Genomic DNA, 22,500 nt, shown 5'->3' on the forward strand with positions numbered 1-22,500 from the left:
TAAACCAAAGAGCACGCGGGCGAATCTGTAAGTGTGGATTCGAACTGGATAGTGGAAGCGTAGAGCATTGCGGTCTTGCTCACGAATACGAACTTGAAGAAAGGCTTTACGAATGTCACCGGTGAGTGCCACTGCATGAAACCTACCTTGCTCGGAGCATGCGCCTTTTGCGCCAAAGCTGGGTTAAAGCAACAATGAGGGACCACAACATTAAAATCAAAAAATAGGCACGCATTGTGTACATGTGAGCAGTGCTGTTGAATCATGATGTACTGCTGTGGTATTAAACAGTCGAGGTAGAAGCAGAAAAGTCGTAGTTTTATTATATATTTTTTAATTTGTAATACCTGTTTCGATTTTACAAACGTCATCGTCAGATACAAAGTATTTCAAAAAATAACGTTAGAACTAGAAAAACCAAGCGAAACATACATAATTAACTATTTAGGTATTCTTGAAAAACGAACGTAATTTTTCACCTTGTTTATGATGCAATATAGATTTGTGTTAGGTGTCCCTCCATCCATCCTCCATTGTAAATTGAAAATTGTATATAAAATTGCTGATTGATTTACCGCTATCCCTGAACCGGTTGAGAAGAACAAAAACCCTAGTAGAATCTCATCTCTTGCCTTCGTCCCCGAACATGGCGGCGATGACTTAACGTGAAAAACACCTAAAATTAATTTTGATGAAAACCTTTTGGTTTTTTGTTTAAGTGCAGCATTCGATTAACCGAGAATCACGTCAATGAAAGATCTATTTTGACATATGTCAAATTCAAGTCATGTCAAGGGACGTCAGCAAAACTGTTGTGTTTTTCGGTCTAAACTGAAGACCCGCAATGTGTGTTATTTACACGGTGGATTTTCTTAGTGTATACCGTTTCTAAAATCCGCTTTACAACGAGAAAATGAGAGATAAGCAAGCGTAACGTGCCCTAAAATCCCTAATGCAGGACGTAGCTGATTCGACTGGTAGCAAAGACAAATAAGTCCAGCCAATGACTCAACATAAATTCAACCTCATACTACCAGGTGATCTGGTGACGTAATTTGGAGGACTGGGAAGGAGAATTTTAACGCCGTATCCCACAACCGCGCGCGGTCTTAGGTGTTGTTTCCAAACTCCCTGCAGTATTGCCATCGCCGAAACTCAACAGATCATTACGTGTCTACCACATTTCCTGTTACTGAATGAACATTCAAGTAGACCCGACAAGATCTAAGCTCCCCTCTGCCATGTTGAATTCGAAAATAAGGCCGTACGCGGTTGTGGGATACGGCGTTAAAACTTTTCTCCCCAGTCCTCCGAATTACGTCACCAGATCACCTGGATCTGCAAGCAAATAAGAACTGCACCACATCGCCTCCTCCTTCATTGAGCTTACATGAGACATGGTCACAAAAACTTAGCATCGTTTTGTTTTCTTCATCAGCATAAAGACGTTTTAAAGTTTACAGTAGCATCATACTGTTACTTTTTGTGTCATCTATACGTGATTACGTGTTGATTAGCTACGTTATTCATAACTGAGTGCAATGACAGGAAATTCTTTTTTTTTTTTTTCAGTTTATTTAAGAAATAGCAAACATGTACCGTGTTTCTATCGAGTTATAGAAACACGAGTGAAAGGTTGGGAGAACGAGAAATGCTGTGGGAACAGCTCGTGCTAGTTCTGTGTCTCCATCGAGTTATAGAAACACGATTTTTAACCAATCAGGGCGCATATTTTCTTAGGACTGTTTTCTAAATGACTTTACTTTGAAAATCATGATTTCGAGGGATGAGATTTGCCTGTCACTTAAAACTGTTTCAACTATTACACATATCTTTCACGGTAAGGAAAGAAAAGAAAGGAACTTAATTTAAGCACTTATTGGGGACACTGGAAACTGAAATCAACAAATTTGCGCAAATCAAATCAAATGTTGGTTTTTGAGGAGAGGGAAAAGCCGAAGTAAACCCTCTCCGGCGGTGCAGAGTAGAGAACCAACAAACTCAACCCACGTATGGAAACCGAATCTGGGAATCGCACAGGGGCACCCAACGAGAATATAGTTCAAAACCAATTAAACATAGCATTGTTTAACGTATTTCAGTATTTAAACTGTAGATATAGGCATATTTTTATCCCCTAAAAATTTTTCATCTGTTCGGATTTCCTTGCTGAAAGTCTAGTGATCGAAAATTTTTGGGATCAGAACTTATTTTTTCGAAAATTTTAGCCAGAAAAAAACATGTAAAAAAGGCTCCCGAAAGTTCTAGGTGACCTTTTGAGGTAAAAATCCGTTTAAAATGGGCAATTATACCATGTTTTAGATGTTCGAAAATCCTAGGAGAGGCAGGCAAGCAATAAATTTTACAACAAATGTTCCAAAAATTCTAGATCTCAAATCGTCTTCCGAACAGATATTTTCCGAAAATTGACGTTTGGTGCCCTTGATCGAACTTGGGCCACATTGGCGAGAGGCTAGTGCTCTCACCACTGCTCTATCATTTCGGTCGCGAAAGTACCGCCTTGATCGTTTTTGTCGTTTATCCGATGTAAGTTTTCATTGCTGTGATTATTCATTGATTTCAGTTATAATAATAAAAGTTTACTTGCAGTTTTAGAGTTTGAGAGCTCTCTAGACTTTCGTCAGGTACCATAGTTTGGCACATACCCAGCTTAATACACGACAATTTTCCGAGTTACGATCGCGTGCTTCCGTTCTAGTTGTGTTTAGTAAGATTATGCCTGCTTGTTTGTACTGAAAATAATTCATGAATTAACGGGCTACGTCATATCTAATTATATCTTGTTTATTACTAAATCAATGCGTTGCGGATGCCCTTTTGCAATGATAATAATACAGATTTCATTTTAAAAATGAAGTCATCTTTACTTAATGTTCATTTGTAGTTTCTCTAGTTTTTGCTGGTTGTCTCTGATTTTCTCTTCCAGTAGCTTGGCTTTCCTCTGTTTCTCCTCCTTCGCCACTTGGAACTCCAGAAATTTAATGATACTATGTCTTTCCATGGAGCGGGCAAATTCTAATGCGGTTTTTCCTTCTCTGTTCTGTAAGTATATATCTGCGCCACGTTCGACAAGTAAGCGCACCATATTAAAATGCCCATTCATAGAGGCAGCCATAAGCACGTTCTTGCCCGATTTGTCAAACTTGTTCATGTCGGCGCCTTTGTCTAGGAGTGTTTCAGCTACGTCATAGTTTCCAGATAGGCACGCAACGCGCATCAAGGGAGTCCACCCGTTGATAGTGTCTTCTATGTCGACTGGACCGCCATCTCTTAGAACCCACAAGAGGAGATCGTCATGGCCTCCGTCTGCAGTACAATGTACAGCAGTTAGCCCATTTTTGTCACGCGTTTCCCACAAAGCACCATTCCGCCGAAGCAACCTTGCCGAATATTCTTGGCCAGCATAGCAGGCAACCATTAAACTCGTCTTTCCATTTGAATTTGCATAGTTGGGGTCAGCATTGAATTCAAGAAGAATTTCCATAACATCTGAATATGAATCAAACATAATAGAAATATATGATAATCCTGCATTGAAATTGCAAACAAGAAAAGATTTTCTAATCGAAAGATCACCACAGTTAAATCAAGGAATCAAAGCAGTTATTAAATTCTCAACCTCGGATAATGCAATTCTCGTGCTCTGATTGGTTCACTCAATCTCGGTTATCAGCTCATATACCTTAGTTTGACCATATATGGTAAATGATTGCGCTAAACGTTGCTAAGCTAAAAATTTTTACGCCAGAAATCGAAATTTCTCTTGGTATAAAGCACAAGAAAAACGTTTTTGGGGAAAGTTTGGATCAATTTCGAAGCTTAGAAGTACGCCAAAAAGGAAGAAATGTTTTTGTGATGAGCCTACGTCTGACCACCAGGTATTCAATCAAGTTTTTTCGATTTCGCTAGGATTTTCTCCCTTTTTTCGCTCGTATTTCGTACTTCCAAACTTTTGTAGTTTAAGGAATTAAATAAAACAATTATTCTATTCGCGCTTGTTGGATATGAGCCTGGTTATAGCCAACTCGGCGCTACGCGCCTCGTTGGCTATTTACCATCTCATATCCAACGTGCGCTCATGGAATAATTGTTAATTATCTGTAACAGCACGGGCTTAAGCGCCATTCGAACCCATGACTATGTGAAAGCGCTGCTCACCCCTCAACCGCAGCGCTATCAATTAAGTCATCTTAGGGAATAAAGTTTATATCATCTCCATTACACTTCATGACACGTCTTTCTTCATGACATATATTAATTAACTCCAGCTTCCAGGTGGCCTGGTTTGTCTACAACCGCGTCAATCGCTTAATTAACTGCGGTGATAAAATTGGGTGGTTTGCCATTGAATGACTTTAACCAATCGCAACAGGCACAAGCTGCGCCGTGAACCAGTAAAATTTTAAGCAATTTTTTTTTTTTTAACTTGAGTCAAAGTGCGGGAAAATACCCGCTTGTAAGTCGCTATTGGCTTTGCCTTTGCGGCTTCTCATTGGTTTAAAATGTAGCGAGATATTTTTTTCCTTTAAAGTTCAAAAGCTTAGCTGGTTAGCCAGTCCGTGTCTTATTAGTTCACTACAACATGACATATCATTATAGTTCCACTTGCAGCAAAGTCAGGAGAATAGTAAACTGAGTGTTTTAACATGTCCGTGCGATACGTGTACATATCCGTCTCAAGTCAATTTTTTCTGCCCTTTTCATCATGTTGTAACTGATATTTTGGAACGCCTATAAGAACAATCGCAGGTGTGAAATAATCTAGATGACCTGCAATTACCAGAAACTCGGAATAATTTGCATGAAAAAGCTCTTCCATTTCTGAAAACGTAAGATGAAAGTAAACAATGCAGGACGGGTTTTACCTTGTTCATTGTGCAAAACCAATATCAAATAGTTCCCGTTTGTGATACACCGAAGGTAAGTAATGGATGATGTGGTTGGCTTATATATATGACGTCGTAAAGATTTTTAGATAAGTACATCACAGACTACTGCCGAAAATTGATGTGTTTGATAATAGATATCTACTTGAATCAGTATTGTACTCATGATAAATTAAAACTCGTTGAACGAACTTGTAAAATGAATCGAATTTTTAAGAATTCTTTTACAATAACCGGTATAATATATATCTTTTTTTTTTTTTAATAATTGGAAATGATATGAATATAACTTCGCAGTTGAATTTTTCGAAGCCGTGTATGTCCTACTGTAAGAAAAAAGCCACTTGCATAAATTAACACTTGCTTTCTTCCGGTGGCATTAAGTCTTAAGTATTACTTTCTTTGTCGCTAACAAAGCGATCTGAGTTAGATTTTAAGAGCTTTCTTTTGTGTGAAAAATAAGAGCTTCTAGGCCTTTCCGGCTGACCTAGCGGTAAAGAGAAATGCATTGTGATTTCCATAACAGTTCGTCTGCGACTCTATTTACCTTTGTCTCTGTAGAATTTTAAATCCGCTTAAGATGGGGCACTTTGGTTAATCGAGGCACGAACTTCATGTACTGCTTGACCAAGATTTAATAACAGTCATGAAGCTGCCTGTGCCGTGTTTTTAAAATAAACACAAAAAGATATTTATTATTCATAATTTCTCTCTATTTTTGGGAGGACAAAATATACGTAATGCTGTGGACAAAGTGTGTCAGTTCTGTTTTACCTATGGTAATATTGTTGGCGAATATTGTCAGTGAGATACGGAAATTCGCTTATCCTCGAGCGAAGTCAACCTTATAACTAAAAGACCTGCTCCTAATTTTCCAAACTCTGTTGGGGTAAAAAAAGTTCTGCCCTTATTAAAGATCACGAGCCAAGCGATACCTGAGTTCTATATAAACACGGTATTATACCCAAAAACACTTGAAATGACCGGCGGTTCGAGAGAAAGATGAAAATACCTGAAATAGCAATCTGTGTTTAATTTAGTTTCAATTTTTATCGGATGTTTCTACGAGCTTGTTTTCTGCAATAGAAGATTTTATCAACATGCGATCTTAACCCACTTCCCATTATATACAGTCTATTTATTTATTCTTAAATCCGCATTTAAAATTTTCACAAAATTTCTCTTGCCGTTCAAGTCTCGAATTGGCTTACCTGTGAATCCCTTCTGAGCTGCAACCATGAGCGGCGTCAAGCCAAACTTGTCCATTACCTCAACAACTGAACTATTTTCTTTAAGAATGCTACGAACTTTCTCCAAGTCTTGTCTAGCAACAGCCCTGTGCAATTCTGCCCCCGAAGGTGGTTCATTAGCTGTGGAAACCGAAATTGGCTCGCTCCAGCTGCTTTCTTGGCTTTCGTTGTTGTCTTTCAGGGTTTTTAAGCGACATAGGTAAGGAGTCATCGGCGGCAAACCTTTGAAAACGCACTGTAAACTGTAGCCTTGATAGTTAGTCAGCGGATCGAGCGACGGCCCACCAGGACAGGCACTCCTTGGTTGGCGTCTGTTGAGTTGTACATGGTAAAGTCTCCTCTTCCCGTCGCTGTTGTTATTCTCTCCGCCGTCCCATTTCAATTCTATGCTGTTGTAGGTGACTTCGCCAACCGTTAACTCGGGTAAAAGCATTTTGTTTCACAGATCAAATAAATTAACGACCTCTCCAGGTCACACTCGATCTTTTACTCCTTAATTAGCGAATACTTGTTCTGAAAATCTCAGTCCTCGACGGAACTTGTAACATAACATGACGAAAATACTAATCCGATGAGAGCATGTCACACAATTATTGTACCAACTTCTTTTCACGCTTCCCGCTTCGTGGCTCAATAGTCATAAATTAACAAAATGCAAAGTAAGTGTTGACATTAAGTGTTATTCTTCATGGTGAGAGATTAGTCGTCCTAGCAACCAGCCGTCTCTTCATACGTTTCTTGCACTGGCTAGCTGCACTGGCTTCCTCCACAACAACGTAAAATTCATTGCATAGTAATTCTCGAAACCCTTTCCTCGGTTTAACTAGCAACAAAACCTCGGTTGTCCAGCAATTTTTTTAAATCGCTCTAGATGACCAGCTGTTAGGCCAAGGCTAAATAAAATAGTTATCCGAAGGTTAATTATTAAGTTTACTTACTCTAGGAACAAAGAATTCAGTTTTGAAAATTGTTCTCCTGTATGTCAGAACACAAAAACCACTGAGTCATGAAAAAGGTTGACGTCATAATACGTCATGAAGTATTCTGGCAACGTCGGATATTAGAATCTCATTTGATTCTGTACCTTCGAAAGAAAGCGATTTCAAAACAAAAAAGTTTACATACACTTGTCTTGAAAACTTGTTAGGAGGCTAGTTACGAATAGATTGTAGTTTAAAAGATTCAAATTGTTTTCTTGGTGAGAGAAATCGGAAAAACTCGCGGGCTTTCCCGAGCCAGGATGTTGTCGAGAGTGCAGCAAACAATACTTTTCTTGGAGTAAAAACCTTTGTCTCCGTAACTAGTCTTGAAAATACGTTGGCTCAGTTTGGGCAAAGCCGAGTTCTCCGAAAAGCAAAGGCAAAGTGTTTCAAAGTTTCATCTGTTTCATCACAGGAAGAGCTAAGATGTAAGAGTCCATTGAAAGCGAGAGCTCCTAGCGAACATGATAAATTTGCAAATGTCCGCCCTGCGGTTGACTATCGGTCCTTTTTATGATAAAGTAAGTGCTGATATAACAAAACACTTGAGTTGAAAAGCAAAGTATTGAAATTGAAAGCGCGAAGTGTAAACCATTAATATGGGGAGGCCTTTATTCGCTGCCAAGCACCGGCATAGCCTGTTGGTTATACTGACAGTAACCAACATGTCTAGCAATTTGTGTCCATAAAAGCAACCAAAAACTTCCCATCAGCACTATACACTCCCGCCCCCGCCCCCCCCCCCCCCCCACTTCCCTCCCAAAAAAGGTACAGAGACAGAGGCGTTACAGAGAGAACGAGAGAGTCAGATTGTGCAACAACTCTACAGAGTTCTTGAAATCTTTCCAGAGGAACACAGAAATGGGTTTATCAACTGGGTTGATAAGGGAAATTGACCACCGTAGAGAAACTTGGATTGAAAGATTACGTTTCGAGCGTCAGCCCTAGGTCAGAGCATAAACGAAAAGCAGTAACACTCGAAACGTCAGCTTTCATTGAAGTTTCTCTGCGGTGGTCAATTTACCATATCAGCTCAGTTGATAAACCCATTCCAAGGGTTAGCCCTTCGTCAGAACGAATGGGTCATTTCGCTCTGACGAAAGCCCAACGCTCGAATCGTCAGCTTTCAAATATCTCTTCGGCAGTCAATTTACCACAGCAACTTAGTTGATAAAACCCTTTCTGTGTTCCACTTCCCTACCGATGCACTGAGAAACTTAACCCCTTTTCCCATCATTCTACCTATAATCATATGCAGTGTTCACACTCAACGTTGATTGTGATCAACTGAAGTATAAATTCAGGCCATCATATTCCATTCACTTTTATTCAATTACGGTTCACTTCTGCGAAAATTCAAATACAATAGGCAGGGTAAACTCGCAGTTTGAGACAAAATGGCACCGTATCGCGCAGCTGCCACCATTATCATCACCAAGCTTGAGGCGAGAAGAGAACCAAGGATAGCTTTTGAGAATAGAAGACAAATCCAAATCTTCGCTCCATGAAGCACCACCACGTGTTCGCCATTCTGTTCAATTACGCACTGATTACTTCAAACGACCCCCTAGAGGTTGTTTTGAGATAATTATAATCCAATTAGAATCACGCACTGTAATAAGCTGACGTGAATCCATTCGAAACTTAATTGAATTATAATTTGATCATAATCGAGGCCTAATGTGAACACGGTTATATAGACAAAAGTAGTTGGGAAGGTTAAATAAATCAGAACCGCATCAGAGCTGTATTTCAACCCGCTTCTGTTAAGACGCAAAAGCAATAGTTTTTCGTTCTCTTATATAGCCCTCCTCGCCCATATTCAATTTTGGAAGGTAACACAACAATTTCCTCGTAAAATCGTACAGTTTTTCACAACATTGAGTCAGTGGGGTGGGAAGAGAAGCAAAGAAGACGTCCCAAGTGCTAACCTTCTCAACGGTTTTGTCCATTAGTTTATCTTCAATCTGGTGATAAAAGTAGAATTGAGAAAAGCAGACCTGGCGTAAGTGGATCTTGCATTACACAATCCGCCCTTTTAGTAGGCGTAACCTGTGTACCGACAAGGCAAATGCGTAGTTTGTTTATGTGTCCAGAAATACCGCAAATTAAATGCACGCCGATTTCAATAAGCGTCACGAAGTGTCCCCTTGCTCTTCAACATCACTTGTGTCTCGAAATACAGACAATCAAGGTCACAAAGTGTCTTCCAAAATACTGTTCTTCAAGTAAGAATCAACAGCTGCATTTACCCCAAGCTAAAAGTAACGCTAACCTTTACCCTGACCGCTGTTAGAAATAGGTAGCTAAGGCTTCGACGCGAGTTAGATGTCAAAATTGGGCGTGCATCTAATAAGTGCATTTCTGGAAATAAGTGAGTTTTTTTTCCCCTTTGTGTTTTCATCCCCGCTTTTCATCAATCCTAATTCTAGATTTTGCCGCAGACGGTATTTACTGGTCTTCGACAAAATGATTTGTGTCAGCATATTTTTGTCGATGACCGTATAATCTAGCCATGTTGTGCGGCAGGCTTCGGTTGTTTAAAAGGTGGATGACGCCTATCCACCGGATGAATCGCTATCCAGCAGATAAACACTAGCAAAAGCAATTGAATTATCCAGTGGATAGCGCTATCCACCTTTCGAACAACTGGGGCCAGGTTAATTTAAAAGTGGCAGTCAGTTTCAAATATTTAATGAACAAGTCTTATTATAAGTTGAGAAACTAAATATTTTAAGCAAGAGCCGATACAACGTAGATTTGATTTTAATGGTGTACTATATTTCGGTTGGCCAAACCAGCCTTCTTCAGGTACAATGAGAGTTTACATTGAATTGCTTCTATTACATATATATAGTAAATGGATTGACTCTACAACACTGTTTCAAGTTTCGGCAATGTAACGGCTGTTGGCGTCATATAAAATAAATTGGAAGTGTGGGTGAAGGGTCGGAAAAGCGTTGAACTTTCGAAAGAAATGAATGCAAAGAGTGACGAGGGCATGTTTTAGTGATTTATCGGGCCTTTTTAGAAAATATAATATGAATTCTTAACCAAAATAATCGTTCAGTTACACGAAGTGTGTATTGTGCATGCTCTTTTCATTCGATAAAATTACCACTTGCAATCGGCGTTTATGTTGCTTATTTGCTATAATCACCTTATGTAAGTCTTAAGATTATTTACAAGGAAAGGTTACGTTTATACAAACGTTAGCCGTGTAGCACTTATATTTGAAACAGAGTTAACTGAATAGAGTGTAATGTGAAGTGCTAGATTTCAATCACATATGAACCATGAGAGCGTTAGCCCTACAGATGGAAATGGGCCCACACAAGGACAGAGAAAAACTCTGACCAGGGTGGGAAATGAACCCTGGTCAGCGTTTTTCTCTGTCCTTGTGTGGGCCCATTTCCATCTGTAGGGCTAACGCTCACATGGTTCATATGGGATTGAAATCTAGCACTTCACATTACACTCTATTCAGTTAACTCTGTTTAAGATTATTTAGCCGAGCACGAGTGCTCCTTTGGGTAATTGGGGAGACTACAAACCAACTCAAATCAGAACAAATCAAATGTTGCTTTTTTGCTATCAACCCTTGAAATAGCATGAGGAAGGGTGACGTTTTTACAAACGTTGGCCGTGTAGCATTTATATTTTAACTATTAGAGGGTAATATGAAGTGCTATTTCTACCGATGTAAACCATTAGTAGGGCTAACGTCCACATGGTTTACATGGGTAGGAATAGCACTTCACATTACCTTCTAATAGTCAATTATCTTGAAATAGCATGGACAGGGTCTTCTTGTGGATACCTCTTCATTTGCTATTTTATCATTTTAACCCAGTAAATGCCGAAATTATATGGAAGTGTAGCCGAGATGTTATTTTGTCTAAGGGGAACTGACGCTGGAATGCTAATTTATACCACAAGATGTATGAAAAGATTTCTGCAGGTGCAAGTTGGGACTGTTGGACATTTTCAGAAACCCTCTTGCAACTGAAGGAACAGGTGTTTACAGAATCTCTCAGTTCACCAACGCTTATCATTTTTGAGCGGCTTTCGCAAGCGATCTACCAGTTGCGTAGAGAACTGATCAGTGATTAAACTACCTGGAACAAAATCTCTCGTAACATACAAGAGAATCAACAAACTAAACCCACTTATGACGAAGATTCCTTCAATCTATACTGGGAACCCTGGAGTTCTCGAAAGTCTCGAAAAACCAATTCAATCCACCTTGATAGGCTAGTCTTTTGATATATATTTTCAAGATGACAAAAAACAAAATCATTGTCTAGCTTGTTAACTTAATACCTCTCCGTTCGGGAATTGTGATAAACGAAAACGGTCGAAAACCAGTTTGGGGTTTTCGACGCGACAGCCCCTGATCACAGGCAAGATCATACCTTTCAACACCAAGACTACTCAATCCTTTTTTTTTTCACTAACGCTATCCCTATAGTTAAACGGTTTGAAATTATCATTTAAACTTGCAAGGCAAATCAATTGATTGATCTGAGAGCAAAATTCTTACGCTTCTGGCTAAACTAAGAAGAGCCCAGAAAAGAACGGAAACATTTCATTGATTATTACATCACAATGACATCAAGGTTACGTAAGAGTAATCGCGACTGGGCTGTTTGTTTGACGGCAAAAACGAGGTCAAGAAAGGGTTTTAACTGTTCTGTATGATATTAAGACGAGGTTCTACGACTGAAGAAGCCAGCGACTCTGCGGATTTTCATGCCAAGAAACAATCTACAACTCTGACTTGTCTCTGATCCTCTCACTGTCATATCAATTTGCATTTAATGCCGATAACTGAGACATTTTCTCCACTAGCAAAGCCACCATATTCTCGTCCCCTTTGTCAGTGGCGATATGGAAAGGAATGTACTTCTCGTTCGTTTCAGCGTACAAATCAGCGCCTCTCTGAATCAACAATCGAACAAGATCAACATGACCACCTAAGACTGCTGCATGCAGAGCCGTCCAACCCTCGGCGTCTAACGAGTTGACTTTTGCGCCACAATCCAGCAGAGCCTTGACGCATTCAATTCTTCCCTCATACGCTGCCTCGTGAACACTAAGTTCGTTGATTTGAATGCCTTCCTCTTTGACAATTCTTGGAATGTCTCCTGGCTGGTCACTCATGATTGCGTCCCAGAGTTTGCTCCTATTGCCCTTGGATCGTTCTGATTTTTTGTATTTCAACTTAAGTTTATTCACACACCGTGTTCCAGTTTCCGTGGTTGTTTTACCTTGCCCAGTAGTGAACGCTGTCTCATCTCGGCAAAAATCGATCTTAATTTTAGGCGTTTGCCGCGGGAAGGAAGTCATTTTTTACTGTCCTTCGACCTATTGCCTGTTACCGGTCGATTCCGTAGGACACTTACAAAATGATTATATTTTGCAAAAGAGCTATTGTAGCCTCTCTTACGCACGCTCCCTACAACAACAAATTCAATCACTTCCTTGGGTAGTTCCTTGGGTAGTTCCTTGGGTTTGTTACCAAACTAAAAATTAGCTCTATACTTTTCCTCCCTTCTCCTTTTTGCTTGGCAAGGGTAAGTAACAAGAGCTTATAATTTTGCCGCTGCACTTGACAAGTATTTTTCAGACAAAGAGAGCTTCTCTTGGGAGAGATTAGCAAGGCTAATGTAATGTTTTTTTTTTTTTGCCTCTGCACTAAATTAAACAAATTGAATTTTCTTTGAATTTAAGCACAAGCCTTTAAGTAATCATGTTTTAGACTCAAAGACCAATCAACTTGTGTGAGAACTTCTGCCTTAAATGCTGTGGCCATAATTTGTATGAAATTCATTGCTTTAAAACAAAGTCGAAAATGCGTGCGCGATAGAAAACTGAAAAGTAAATATCACTTCGTTAATGCTTCTTTTGTTGTTGCTTTCAGAAAATCTGTTAGGTCGCTTAGACAAATAAAGTGATTTCGGCGAAGGTGACAGAAAAATATTGATTCCGGATGCAAAGGTTTATTAGATCTAGACGGTGCGTGTGCCTGCATCAAATGAAAGTTTTCGTAAATCACTGTATGGCATATGGATAAAAGAACTGAAAATTTTTTCGATCTCGTTCTTCTGTCTGAATTATCAAGTGTTGGCAGTACGCTACGCATGCTCATGGCTTAATTAAGTAGTCGGGCAGTCTTTGCTAATTCCCAGGGATTTCCTCCTCCGAGGGTTGGTCTGAGACTCTTTTCTGTCTCATCAATATGACACTGCCGTCGAAACCCACTACAACCCAAAGTGCGCACGTGTTGAAAGTGAGGAAAAAGCATCATTTTTTAATGAACAAATAATGTGGGAAGTGTTACTTCAGAACAACTCGGCATGCTTGTGGTATTACATCTGGCTAACAGATAGTTATGATACCACAGGGGAAAATCACTGAAGATATGGGTTCTAGGTACCAGATTGGGCGAAACTTCAGTTAAAGATATCACCTAAGCGAACCAAAATCCCCGATGAAATCGCAGTACCTGATAAAAGATGGTCAGGCACATGTGTCCGTTTAATTGCGACATCTGAAAAACAGTAGAACGAATACCACCAAAAACTTGCATTGCTTTTGTGATTTGTCATTCTTTCTCATAAAAAGAAAATGGATACTCTATACTCCATGGTCTTCAATAAGTGGATACAAGTTATACCGGCGTAGGATGACTGATTCAAATTTCCGACATTTAGTTGAAAATTCGGCCGAAGGCTGAATTCATTTGTTATTGTGATACTGTTGAAGAACCAAGCATATTCCATTGCTTTAAATCCGTCACCCAAATCGAGCAAAATTAAAGTCATTCTTCGCAGAGCAGAACACACTCGTGCATCTTTAATACCCAGTTAGTAGTAACAGCATCTGCTTTCAGCTAATTTGTAAAAAGACATTATTATGATATCAGTCAGTACGCCTGCTATGATTGCGTAATTTAGCTGGTCGTATTCTATCGTAAGAACCCCTATAGGCTTAGCTACATAATTCCCGAAAAATGTTCTAAAATTCTTTCTGGAATTTCCCAAACAAAAGCTCTAAAATTCTCCAAAAACTCTCTAAAATTCCCGAAAATTCTTATAAATTTCGTTTCTTGTAGTGCAAAGTCTGCCATATTTGCTGTCAAGCAAAGATCTTGATGCCGAAACTACGGTGAGAAACCGCTGCTTAGATGCACTGTAGGACCCCTTTTGGTGAATAACCGCTGATTAGGAATGGATATGAATGGACTGACCCCTCTCCTGTTAGGTTGGAATACAAAAAACACGTTTTGTCAACGTTTTTGCCTGTGAAAAGTTTCCAACATGTCAGGTGAAAGTTCAAATTGCTCTAACATTCTCGAACAAGAATTCTAAAATTCTTTTTGATGTCTAAAATTCCCAAAAAAATTCCGGAATTATGTAGCTAAGCCTAACCCGCTAAATTTCAAATTTTGATAAAACACTATATAGCAAAGTTTTCATATAGTTTTAATAATCTTATAAAACTGTTTGAAACTTGCAAGCAACCATTTCAAAAAGCCAAGAAGATACTTTCGTTCTCGGCGGATTTCATGACGCATGACAATCATTTCATGGCAGTTGACACTCTCGTTCGCAGAGTCGTCGTTCCCTTGACCAGCAGTCGTAAATCCAAGCGTGCGCAGACAGACTCTGAGAACGAGATTGGGCAGTTGAAAATCCCGCTTTAGTTTCCCTTCTCGCGCGCCTGATTACGGTGCTCGGTTAGTAAGAGACAATTATCCGAAAATATGTTCAGTCTTGCTATTTGCAGTTGTTTAAAGACAGGAAGTGACAGTTGGTCTAACTATAGCCTGCTAGGTAGCTGGCGGTATTATTGGTGCGAGGGGCATGAGCCACGCGGAGAATGGGGATGGCCGGGCGCTGTGACCTCTCCATTCTCCGTGCCTCTCGCGCCATTTAAGCACGCGCGTTTTTGAGACCGGACGGCAACCGGAAGAGAACATTTCGCATGCCAGGACAGCGGTATCTCCCAGATTTTTATACTTATCATCAAGTGAGCTGTTTTCCCTTTTAACTTATCTTCACACAACTACATTTACATTGCTAAGTACCTTCTCTATTAGAGATGATTCGTATAAAAATCTGGGAGACACCACTGTCCTGGCACGCGAAATGTTCTCTTCCGGTTGCCGTCCGCGTCTCAAAAACGCCCGTGCTTAAGCTCCCTGTTAACAATACCACAGGCTAGTCTAACTATGGTAATCGGATGCTTGATCCATTAACGTCACCAATTGTCGTTAAGCCGTCCCCTCAGTTTTTGTTTCCGTTTTTCCTAATTTTGGGAAAACAAAAAAAAGGAAAACAAAACAAAGACAAACAAACCACACACACAAAAAAAGAAAATTAGAAGCAGTTTCAAGCTGCAAAATGAGAGGAGTGGCTGTGGACAGAAACGAATAGTGAGTTAGGGGGTATTTACCTGACACCGGGACGAATTCAGACCGGCATGAACTCAGCCCAGTCTGACTTCGTCTCGGTTGCTGGACCGATACGAGAAACTCTCGCACCGGTCTGAGTTCCTACCGTTCTCGTGTCAATGACAACAAATCTCCAGACCGGGTCCAGAAATTTCAAGCCTGTATGCTTTTGGGTCAGCCATAAATTTATTAGACAAAACATGTCACCAGGCACCAAGCATTTCGTCCTGGTTTCGTGTAAACGGTTGTAAAGAAGTTCATTCCGGTCTGAGCTCGTCCCAGGCCCAAGCCGCGTACCCCCATAGTATTCACATCTTTTCCTCTCACGTGTAACTACGTACATATAATATCAGAAAAAAAAAACAGTAACGTCTCTGTTGTGGTTACTTAAAATGAATAAAATGCTATTAAAATTTTTGTATATGTAGTTCGTACATTCCATACATTGAGGGTGTGCAAATATTAAACACATACATTCGTCAAATGATTGGAGTATTGACTTTTAATTAGTGCTGAAACGGCCGAGAAAATGCTTTCATAGTAATCAAGAAAAAAAAGAAAAAATAGAAGCAACGGAAGTCTTTTATGTCAGAAAGGAAATAGCTTGTGGAGAGCTGAAACATCAAGTCGATTTGTCACGCACGCGCGTGCAAATTACATGGTGCACGAGTCTCGAAGGACACCTCCACGAAATTATGTCGATTTACTTCTCGATTTTGTTTCTTCTTAAAACAGAGGTAGTTTTCTTTAGTCACTTTGTCCGGTGGTTTCCATAAACAAACGCGCAATGCAACTTCATTATACTATAAATAGAATTCAAATGAACATTGCATTAGGTTACACTGTGCCCAATGTGTATTTAATTTTACACGGGTCTGTGGTTTCCTTGGGAGAGAAAACGAATTTGAATATTTCGGTCCGATTCATTCGAAGTGCTCGATCAGTTGTTTACGATGATGTCATAACTGTTTTCAAGTGAAAGGAAGAGAACATGATTTGATCAACTCACTTAAGATCATATTGTGATTTCTGCGTCAGGAGAAAAGACACCATTTGAAGCTTATGGCTCAACGCAATGTCAATCGAAGAAGGGCTCTTCATTCCGAGCCAGGTGCCAGTCCTTTGTCACCAGCGTCGTTATTTCAAAGAACTGTTTTACCGAGGGCAGCTTCCACACCGGAAATATGTGTGATTCGCACTCAAACCAACACAGAACAAAGTGACTCAAGCAATAGAAAATATAGTCGACCTCGGAGTGTTAGCTTCCATCCAGACATAAGACTTTATTATGCGGCTACGACGAACGATTTGGAAGAGGTTAAGATGTTGCTAGAATCAGGAATGGCAGATGTCAACGCAAAGAATCCAGCAGAAGGAGCCACGGCATTACATGGAGCAGCGTACGAAGGCAATGTTGAATGTGTTCAATATCTTCTGGAGAACGGCGCTGATGTACATTTGCGAGACGATGACGGATGGACGGCGTTGCACGCCGCTGTATGCGGTAAGAGAAAAAAATGTGTGGCCCTGTTACTCGAGGCTGAATGTGACGCGTTCGCTGAAAACATCGATGGGCTGACACCATTTCAAATGGCAGTAGAAATAGGAATCGATAAACTTTTGAGACAGTTTCTGAAAAAGTTTAATTCTCTAATGCAGGATGACTCCGTTCCGGAGTCGCTGGTTTGATTCTAATTAATACCTCTTAAAGGTTTTGGACAAAAATCGAACCATCTTCGCAAAAAGGTAGAAATTATCAGAGTGTTAGCTCTGTGTTTTTCGTGTTTGTTTTTTAAATACTTTTGATGTGATACCAGATGTTATCAAGTCACGCGTTGTGATAGGTGTTCTTTCGAGAGACCGAAGGGTTAAAGACGTAGTACACTCGTGTTACAAGCAAACTGCGACCAAGTCCGAAAAAACTGGGGAAAATAGTGGAAGATACGCGTTATTCGTTTGTCTCTCCTCGTCCGACTAATTTATCTTTAAACACAGTAATTAAGTGCACACCCCTTAAGGCAAACTGTTAAAAGTCTAATATGCCCATGAAAACACACAGCTGAAAAGGCTTGTCTGTTTGCCGCAAAAGAAGTAAGACTGTCTTTCTGATAGGCTTTATTCATGCCTCGTTGTGCTCCTTCAATCCTCAGAATTCTGAGAATAAGTAGACTGTCCTTTGGATCAGTGTTAATGAGTTGATTCGGGGGTCGAATAATTAATCGAACCCACAATGTAGTTGTAGGGTTAAAAGACCAAATGTTTTGAGCAATTTTTAACGAATAATTTATTTGACATCGCTGCCTTGTTAAATCGGTAATCTTTCGTTACCATGTAATTAATCATCATGTTGGTTTGTAGTCACGTTCAATAATATTGACTCATTCATATTGGATGCATTCTTACAGTCATATAACACGCTGTGACGACGGATTTCCAGTCCTTCAACATGTTCACTGATGCGTTGTTATTCATAATTAAAATCTTCTGCCTCTCCTGATAACGCTTAAAAGACAGTTTATGACTCGAACTTGATTGCGGCAGATTCTTCTTTGTCGCAAGTTCCCTAAGCTTTCAGTGAAATTCAACAAAAAACACAATCACAAAACCTCTTGTAGGTTCACTCCAGATTAGAAAATTAAAGCTGAAAGCAAATATAGCTTCCTTTGTTGAATTTGTTGTTTCTATTGTCTCTTGAGAGTTATAAGAAATTATGACAACGAGTTTTAAGTGGAAGACAAGACCAGACAGGGCAGACTTTTGCCAGGACAGGAATAAGAAATTGACAGAAAAAAGGATAAATTATCGGCGAAATTGCAGACGTAGCAAGGTGCATCGCTTCCATACAGACTACTAACATTATTTCAAACAAGAATGCAATATCTTAACTTTTCTTCGAAGTTGCCATTTGCAATTAATTGTATTAATTGTATATAGGTGAACAGTCAGGGGCACCCAACGTCAGGAGATCTAGAATTTTCGGAACTTCTTGCTTGCCTGCCTGTCCTAGGATTTTCGAACTTCTAAAAAATGGTATAATTGCCCATTTTTAACGGATTTTCACCCTAAAAAGGTCACCTAGAATTTTCGGGAACCTTTTTTCTCGCTGAAATTTTCGAAAAGGTAAGTTTTGATCCCTATAATTTTCGGATCACTAGACTTTCAGCTAGGAAATCCGAACAGATGAAAAATTTTTAGGGGATAAAAATATGCCGCCTATATCTACCGTTTAAATACTAAAATACGTTTCACGATGCTATGTCTAAGTGGTTTTGAGTTATAGGCTCGTTGGGTGCCCCTGAACAGTACCATGTGACTGACATCGCTCTGGGGTTTGTGTTGCATCAAGTGGTTGAAGTGTTTTGTGCGCTACTTTTGGGTTGTGAAGGACCGTGCCTTGGTAAAAGTGTTTAAGCAACCCTGAAGTGCTCCTGAATTTCCTAGAGTAATTTGCTTCAAGTAGATAAATGCTTTTCTCCTCTGATCTTGTCATCCTGTTTTAAACAGCCTTTACGTGGCGGTTTTTTATAGCACCAGCGAACTCTGTTCAAGCAATGACATGATAACCGACCCAATGAAGTCTCACGACTATTAGCAAGTCTCTAAAAAGCCGCTTCGAGGCAAGATCTTAAATAACTTTGATGAAAGAGCTACCCTGCGAACAGAGCTTTATTTTTTCTGTAAACTCGTTTTGACGAAGCGGCTAACTCTCGACGTTTGTTGCGATGCGTGTTGCAAGAAAAATTGCCTCGTGTAACATGGCCTTTCGTATTTCTTTCTGTCAGTCCTGCAATATGTAAATCGTTCACACGCCTGAAATTCGCGTTACTGTTTTTTGCTTATGAGACAGAAAGAAAGTAAAGCAAATAAAGGCATAGCGAAAACCAAACCGCGATGACATTAGAAACAAAATCCAAGAAAAAGCCACGACGAGAGCGATACTAGAAAAGAGCATAGCATCTTGGATTACAAAGGCTCTGAATTAACGCACAAAATCACCGTTTTTTCGACTACCGAGATGGACTGCGATATTTGTTCACATAGGTAACTTCTTTCATATAATTTATTTTCCGTAATTTGTAAACGGTATCCTTACATTTGACGGTCATCCTAAGAAAACAGGTGGAACTGCCAACAAGGGCTAACATGTCTCCACAGTAACATATCAACTCACATAAACTTCCGCGAACATTTTGGGGTTTATACTATACTTTGTTATTCAGAAATTCAGCGTCACCCTTTGGAAAATCAGACATGTTTTCCACTCTGAACCTTTCTTTTGAAAAACAAAGAAATCTAGATAATTTGATTTATTCAATTGATGCAAATGAATACAGCAGGCTTTTATCAAATCAATTATCTTAGTACATATGTAGCCGATGGTTTAATTTAAGCATTTTACGACTTGAAGCGGATAAATAAAGCCATATATTATATTATTGCTTTTCTATTTAATTCTAAACCACAAAGCCTGCTAATTTTGTATAAATTCTAAATTGACGGACACTACGCGCGTATTAAAGCTTGTTCTTTTAGCAAATTGATTGTACCAGCCATTAAGAAAAGGCCTTATTTAATTGCTACATTACCTATCTCATACGTATACCAAGACCCATTTTGACAAAGCCCTCGAGTCATGTGGGAGTGCTCGAAATGAAGCGATTTATCTGAAATTTGAATGGCGCAGGAGAAAAAACTTTGGCCTGAACCTGTTCCAAACTGGCCTGAAGCAAAGAGATCTTGGAAATGGGGCTGGCCATTCCATGTCTACTTCTTCACAGTGCTGTACTGTCTCGTTATTGTTCGTGCATTAGTTGTATTGTTTACTCAAGGCAAGGCATTTCTTCGCAGTAAGAATCACCGTTTCGTGATGAATTCGCTGCTTTTGGTTTTTGGAACCTTACGGGTCGTGTTTTTCGTTTGGGATCCATACGGTTCCGATCCAAACCACACAGAAACAGAGCTGGTGGCTTGCATCATAACATTTGGCATTGCGACAGCTTGTTTAACATCAGCTTTCAGCTTTTTATTGTTAATCGTCGTAGAAAGCACACGGTTCTCTTTAGCACCCAGCAGGTTTCAAAACCCATCATTTCTTGCTGGTGTTTGGGTCGGCAATGTGCTATATGTCATAACGTCTGATTTGGTGGTTGCGCACTTTCATGAAGCTAAAGTCATGATCTTGATTTGTCAAATTGCTTTTGCTCTCTGGGGAATTTTAATCGCCCTTGGGTATATTATAACCGCCATAAGATTGTGGCGGAACCTCAGAGCTTCCCGTGAAACCGCTCGTTTCGACCGTGGTCTCACCACAGAGGGTAAGAAGATCGAAAGACTGGTTAAGCTGTTGTGTTTAGCGTCAACATGTGGCACAGTTCTGTTCTCCACATTCGTGTATTCTGCCCTTAGTGATACAGGTGTCTACAGTAACTCTGATGTGGTTGACATTTGGCCATGGTTGGCAGTCCAAACGCTGGTAAGAGCATGTGAGGCATTCATGTGCTTGCTTATATTTCTCATCGCGCTAAGAACAACGAATAATTCGTCGGGAACAAACAATAATAAAGTTGACAGACTTGAAATCAAATGCATGCAAGAAACACGTCTGACTACAACGGTGAGCTCTTCAAGGAGTAACTTCGCCAATGAATGAAAGGAACATTGAAATTATAAAAGTACAAATAACACTTTTTCGATACAAGACTTGTCCAGGAAGCTTGAGAAAACGGACAATATGTTTCCCATGCAGTTTAATAAACCTCTGCCGGATGTTACTGAATAAAGTTGTCGGATATATTAACCATTGAATGTGCATTTTAAGGACATTTCAATTGTTTATTAATTTAATCGACTGAGTTAATCCACGGAGAAAAATTAAAACAAAAGGTAAACAGGAAGAGCCATCCGACAAAAAAATAATTGCGATTTTTTAAACACGTTTAAAGCTGAAAACAAAAAAAAATTAGTCACCGTCAATCCATTCCACCCTTGTATGCGGAAAAAGCTCGATTCAGTAAATTACCATCTTTGGAATTTAAAAAACGATCTCTGGCTAAAATGATTAAAAACTACGAGCTTTCGACTGCCCGAACTGCAGTCTTCGACGGGTAAAATGAATGATAAGAAAGCGATGAGAAAATTTGAATAAAAAGCGTGAATTGCGAAATAGAAATGTAAGTGGTTATGAATGTTTCAAGTTAAAAAGAATGTTGTATTGCCCAGGTAACGGGCAAGAATTGTTATCTGCGTTAGGTGTCACTCTGGTATGCCACGCTTCTAATGTTTTCCTGGTTCTAAAAGTGCCTTTGTCAATAATTGACGCGTTTTCAAAATCAATGGCGTGGTTGTTGGACCAGGCGTGATTAGCAATTCTAGAACCTTTGGCCGCAGTTTTGGTGTTTCTCAAATGCTCTTTTTTTCGGGTATTAAAAGCTCTGCAATTTGTACAGGGAATTTTATACACGACGTTGGTCTGCGATTCCATCGAAAATCGGAATTTCGGAGCTGGTAACTGCCTGAACTGTTGTACGACAGTTCCCAGCAACAGTTCAAACTAAGGAATATTTATTATTTTTCTGTGGCGGGTTACAGACGAGTGAAAGAAACGATCCTTACACTTAAACAATTTAACCAATTGTCTTTTATGGTCACCTGAAAAATACAGCTGGCTCCAACAGGATTCGACCTCATAACCTCTATGACCGTTAGAGCCATGTTTCAGGCAACAACAACAACAACAACAACTTTATTTGTACCAACAGTAAAGCAATAAGCTACAAGATATTACAAAAATAGAAAGGAGTACAGGCTGCCCCAAATAACCATAGGGGCTAATGAAATAGGACAGCCACACTCTGGTAATTAAGCTAATATAAATTAGGTCAGATGCACACATATACGCACACACG

At 39.7% G+C, this 22,500-nt stretch overlaps 3 protein-coding genes across 3 annotated transcripts; 2 read left to right on the forward strand and 1 right to left on the reverse strand.

Moving 5' to 3' along the window:
• Positions 1-2,789: 2,789 nt before the first annotated feature.
• On the reverse strand, positions 2,790-7,077 carry LOC137989028 (fibronectin type 3 and ankyrin repeat domains protein 1-like). Its single transcript, XM_068834954.1, has 2 exons — positions 6,119-7,077; positions 2,790-3,510 (listed from the first exon to the last, which is right to left on the reverse strand). Exons 1-2 carry the CDS (start codon positions 6,588-6,590, stop codon positions 2,885-2,887), a joined length of 1,098 nt encoding a protein of 365 aa, XP_068691055.1. The 5' UTR covers positions 6,591-7,077; the 3' UTR covers positions 2,790-2,884.
• Positions 7,078-16,229: 9,152 nt separating this feature from the next.
• LOC137988939 (protein phosphatase 1 regulatory subunit 27-like) lies at positions 16,230-18,199 on the forward strand. Its single transcript, XM_068834895.1, has one exon. The coding sequence runs from the start codon at positions 16,658-16,660 to the stop codon at positions 17,282-17,284; it is 627 nt and encodes a 208-aa protein (XP_068690996.1). The 5' UTR covers positions 16,230-16,657; the 3' UTR covers positions 17,285-18,199.
• Positions 18,200-20,119: 1,920 nt separating this feature from the next.
• On the forward strand, positions 20,120-22,102 carry LOC137988849 (uncharacterized). The gene has a single exon (XM_068834830.1). The coding sequence runs from the start codon at positions 20,271-20,273 to the stop codon at positions 21,243-21,245; it is 975 nt and encodes a 324-aa protein (XP_068690931.1). The 5' UTR covers positions 20,120-20,270; the 3' UTR covers positions 21,246-22,102.
• The last annotated feature ends 398 nt before the right edge of the window (positions 22,103-22,500 follow it).

This window comes from Montipora foliosa, chromosome 1 (genome assembly GCF_036669935.1).
Source record: "Montipora foliosa isolate CH-2021 chromosome 1, ASM3666993v2, whole genome shotgun sequence".
NCBI classification, from domain to species: Eukaryota; Metazoa; Cnidaria; class Anthozoa; order Scleractinia; family Acroporidae; genus Montipora; species Montipora foliosa.

Excerpts from the sequence above, each read along its gene's own strand:
- LOC137989028 (XM_068834954.1), bottom strand. The coding sequence starts at position 6,590 with ATGCTTTTACCCGAGTTAACGGTTGGCGAAGTCACCTACAACAGCATA. Across the intron at positions 3,511-6,118 it reads AGCTCAGAAGGGATTCACAG|ATGTTATGGAAATTCTTCTT; the intron begins GTAAGCCAATTC and ends ATTCATATTCAG.
- LOC137988939 (XM_068834895.1), top strand. The coding sequence starts at position 16,658 with ATGGCTCAACGCAATGTCAATCGAAGAAGGGCTCTTCATTCCGAGCCA.
- LOC137988849 (XM_068834830.1), top strand. The coding sequence starts at position 20,271 with ATGGCGCAGGAGAAAAAACTTTGGCCTGAACCTGTTCCAAACTGGCCT.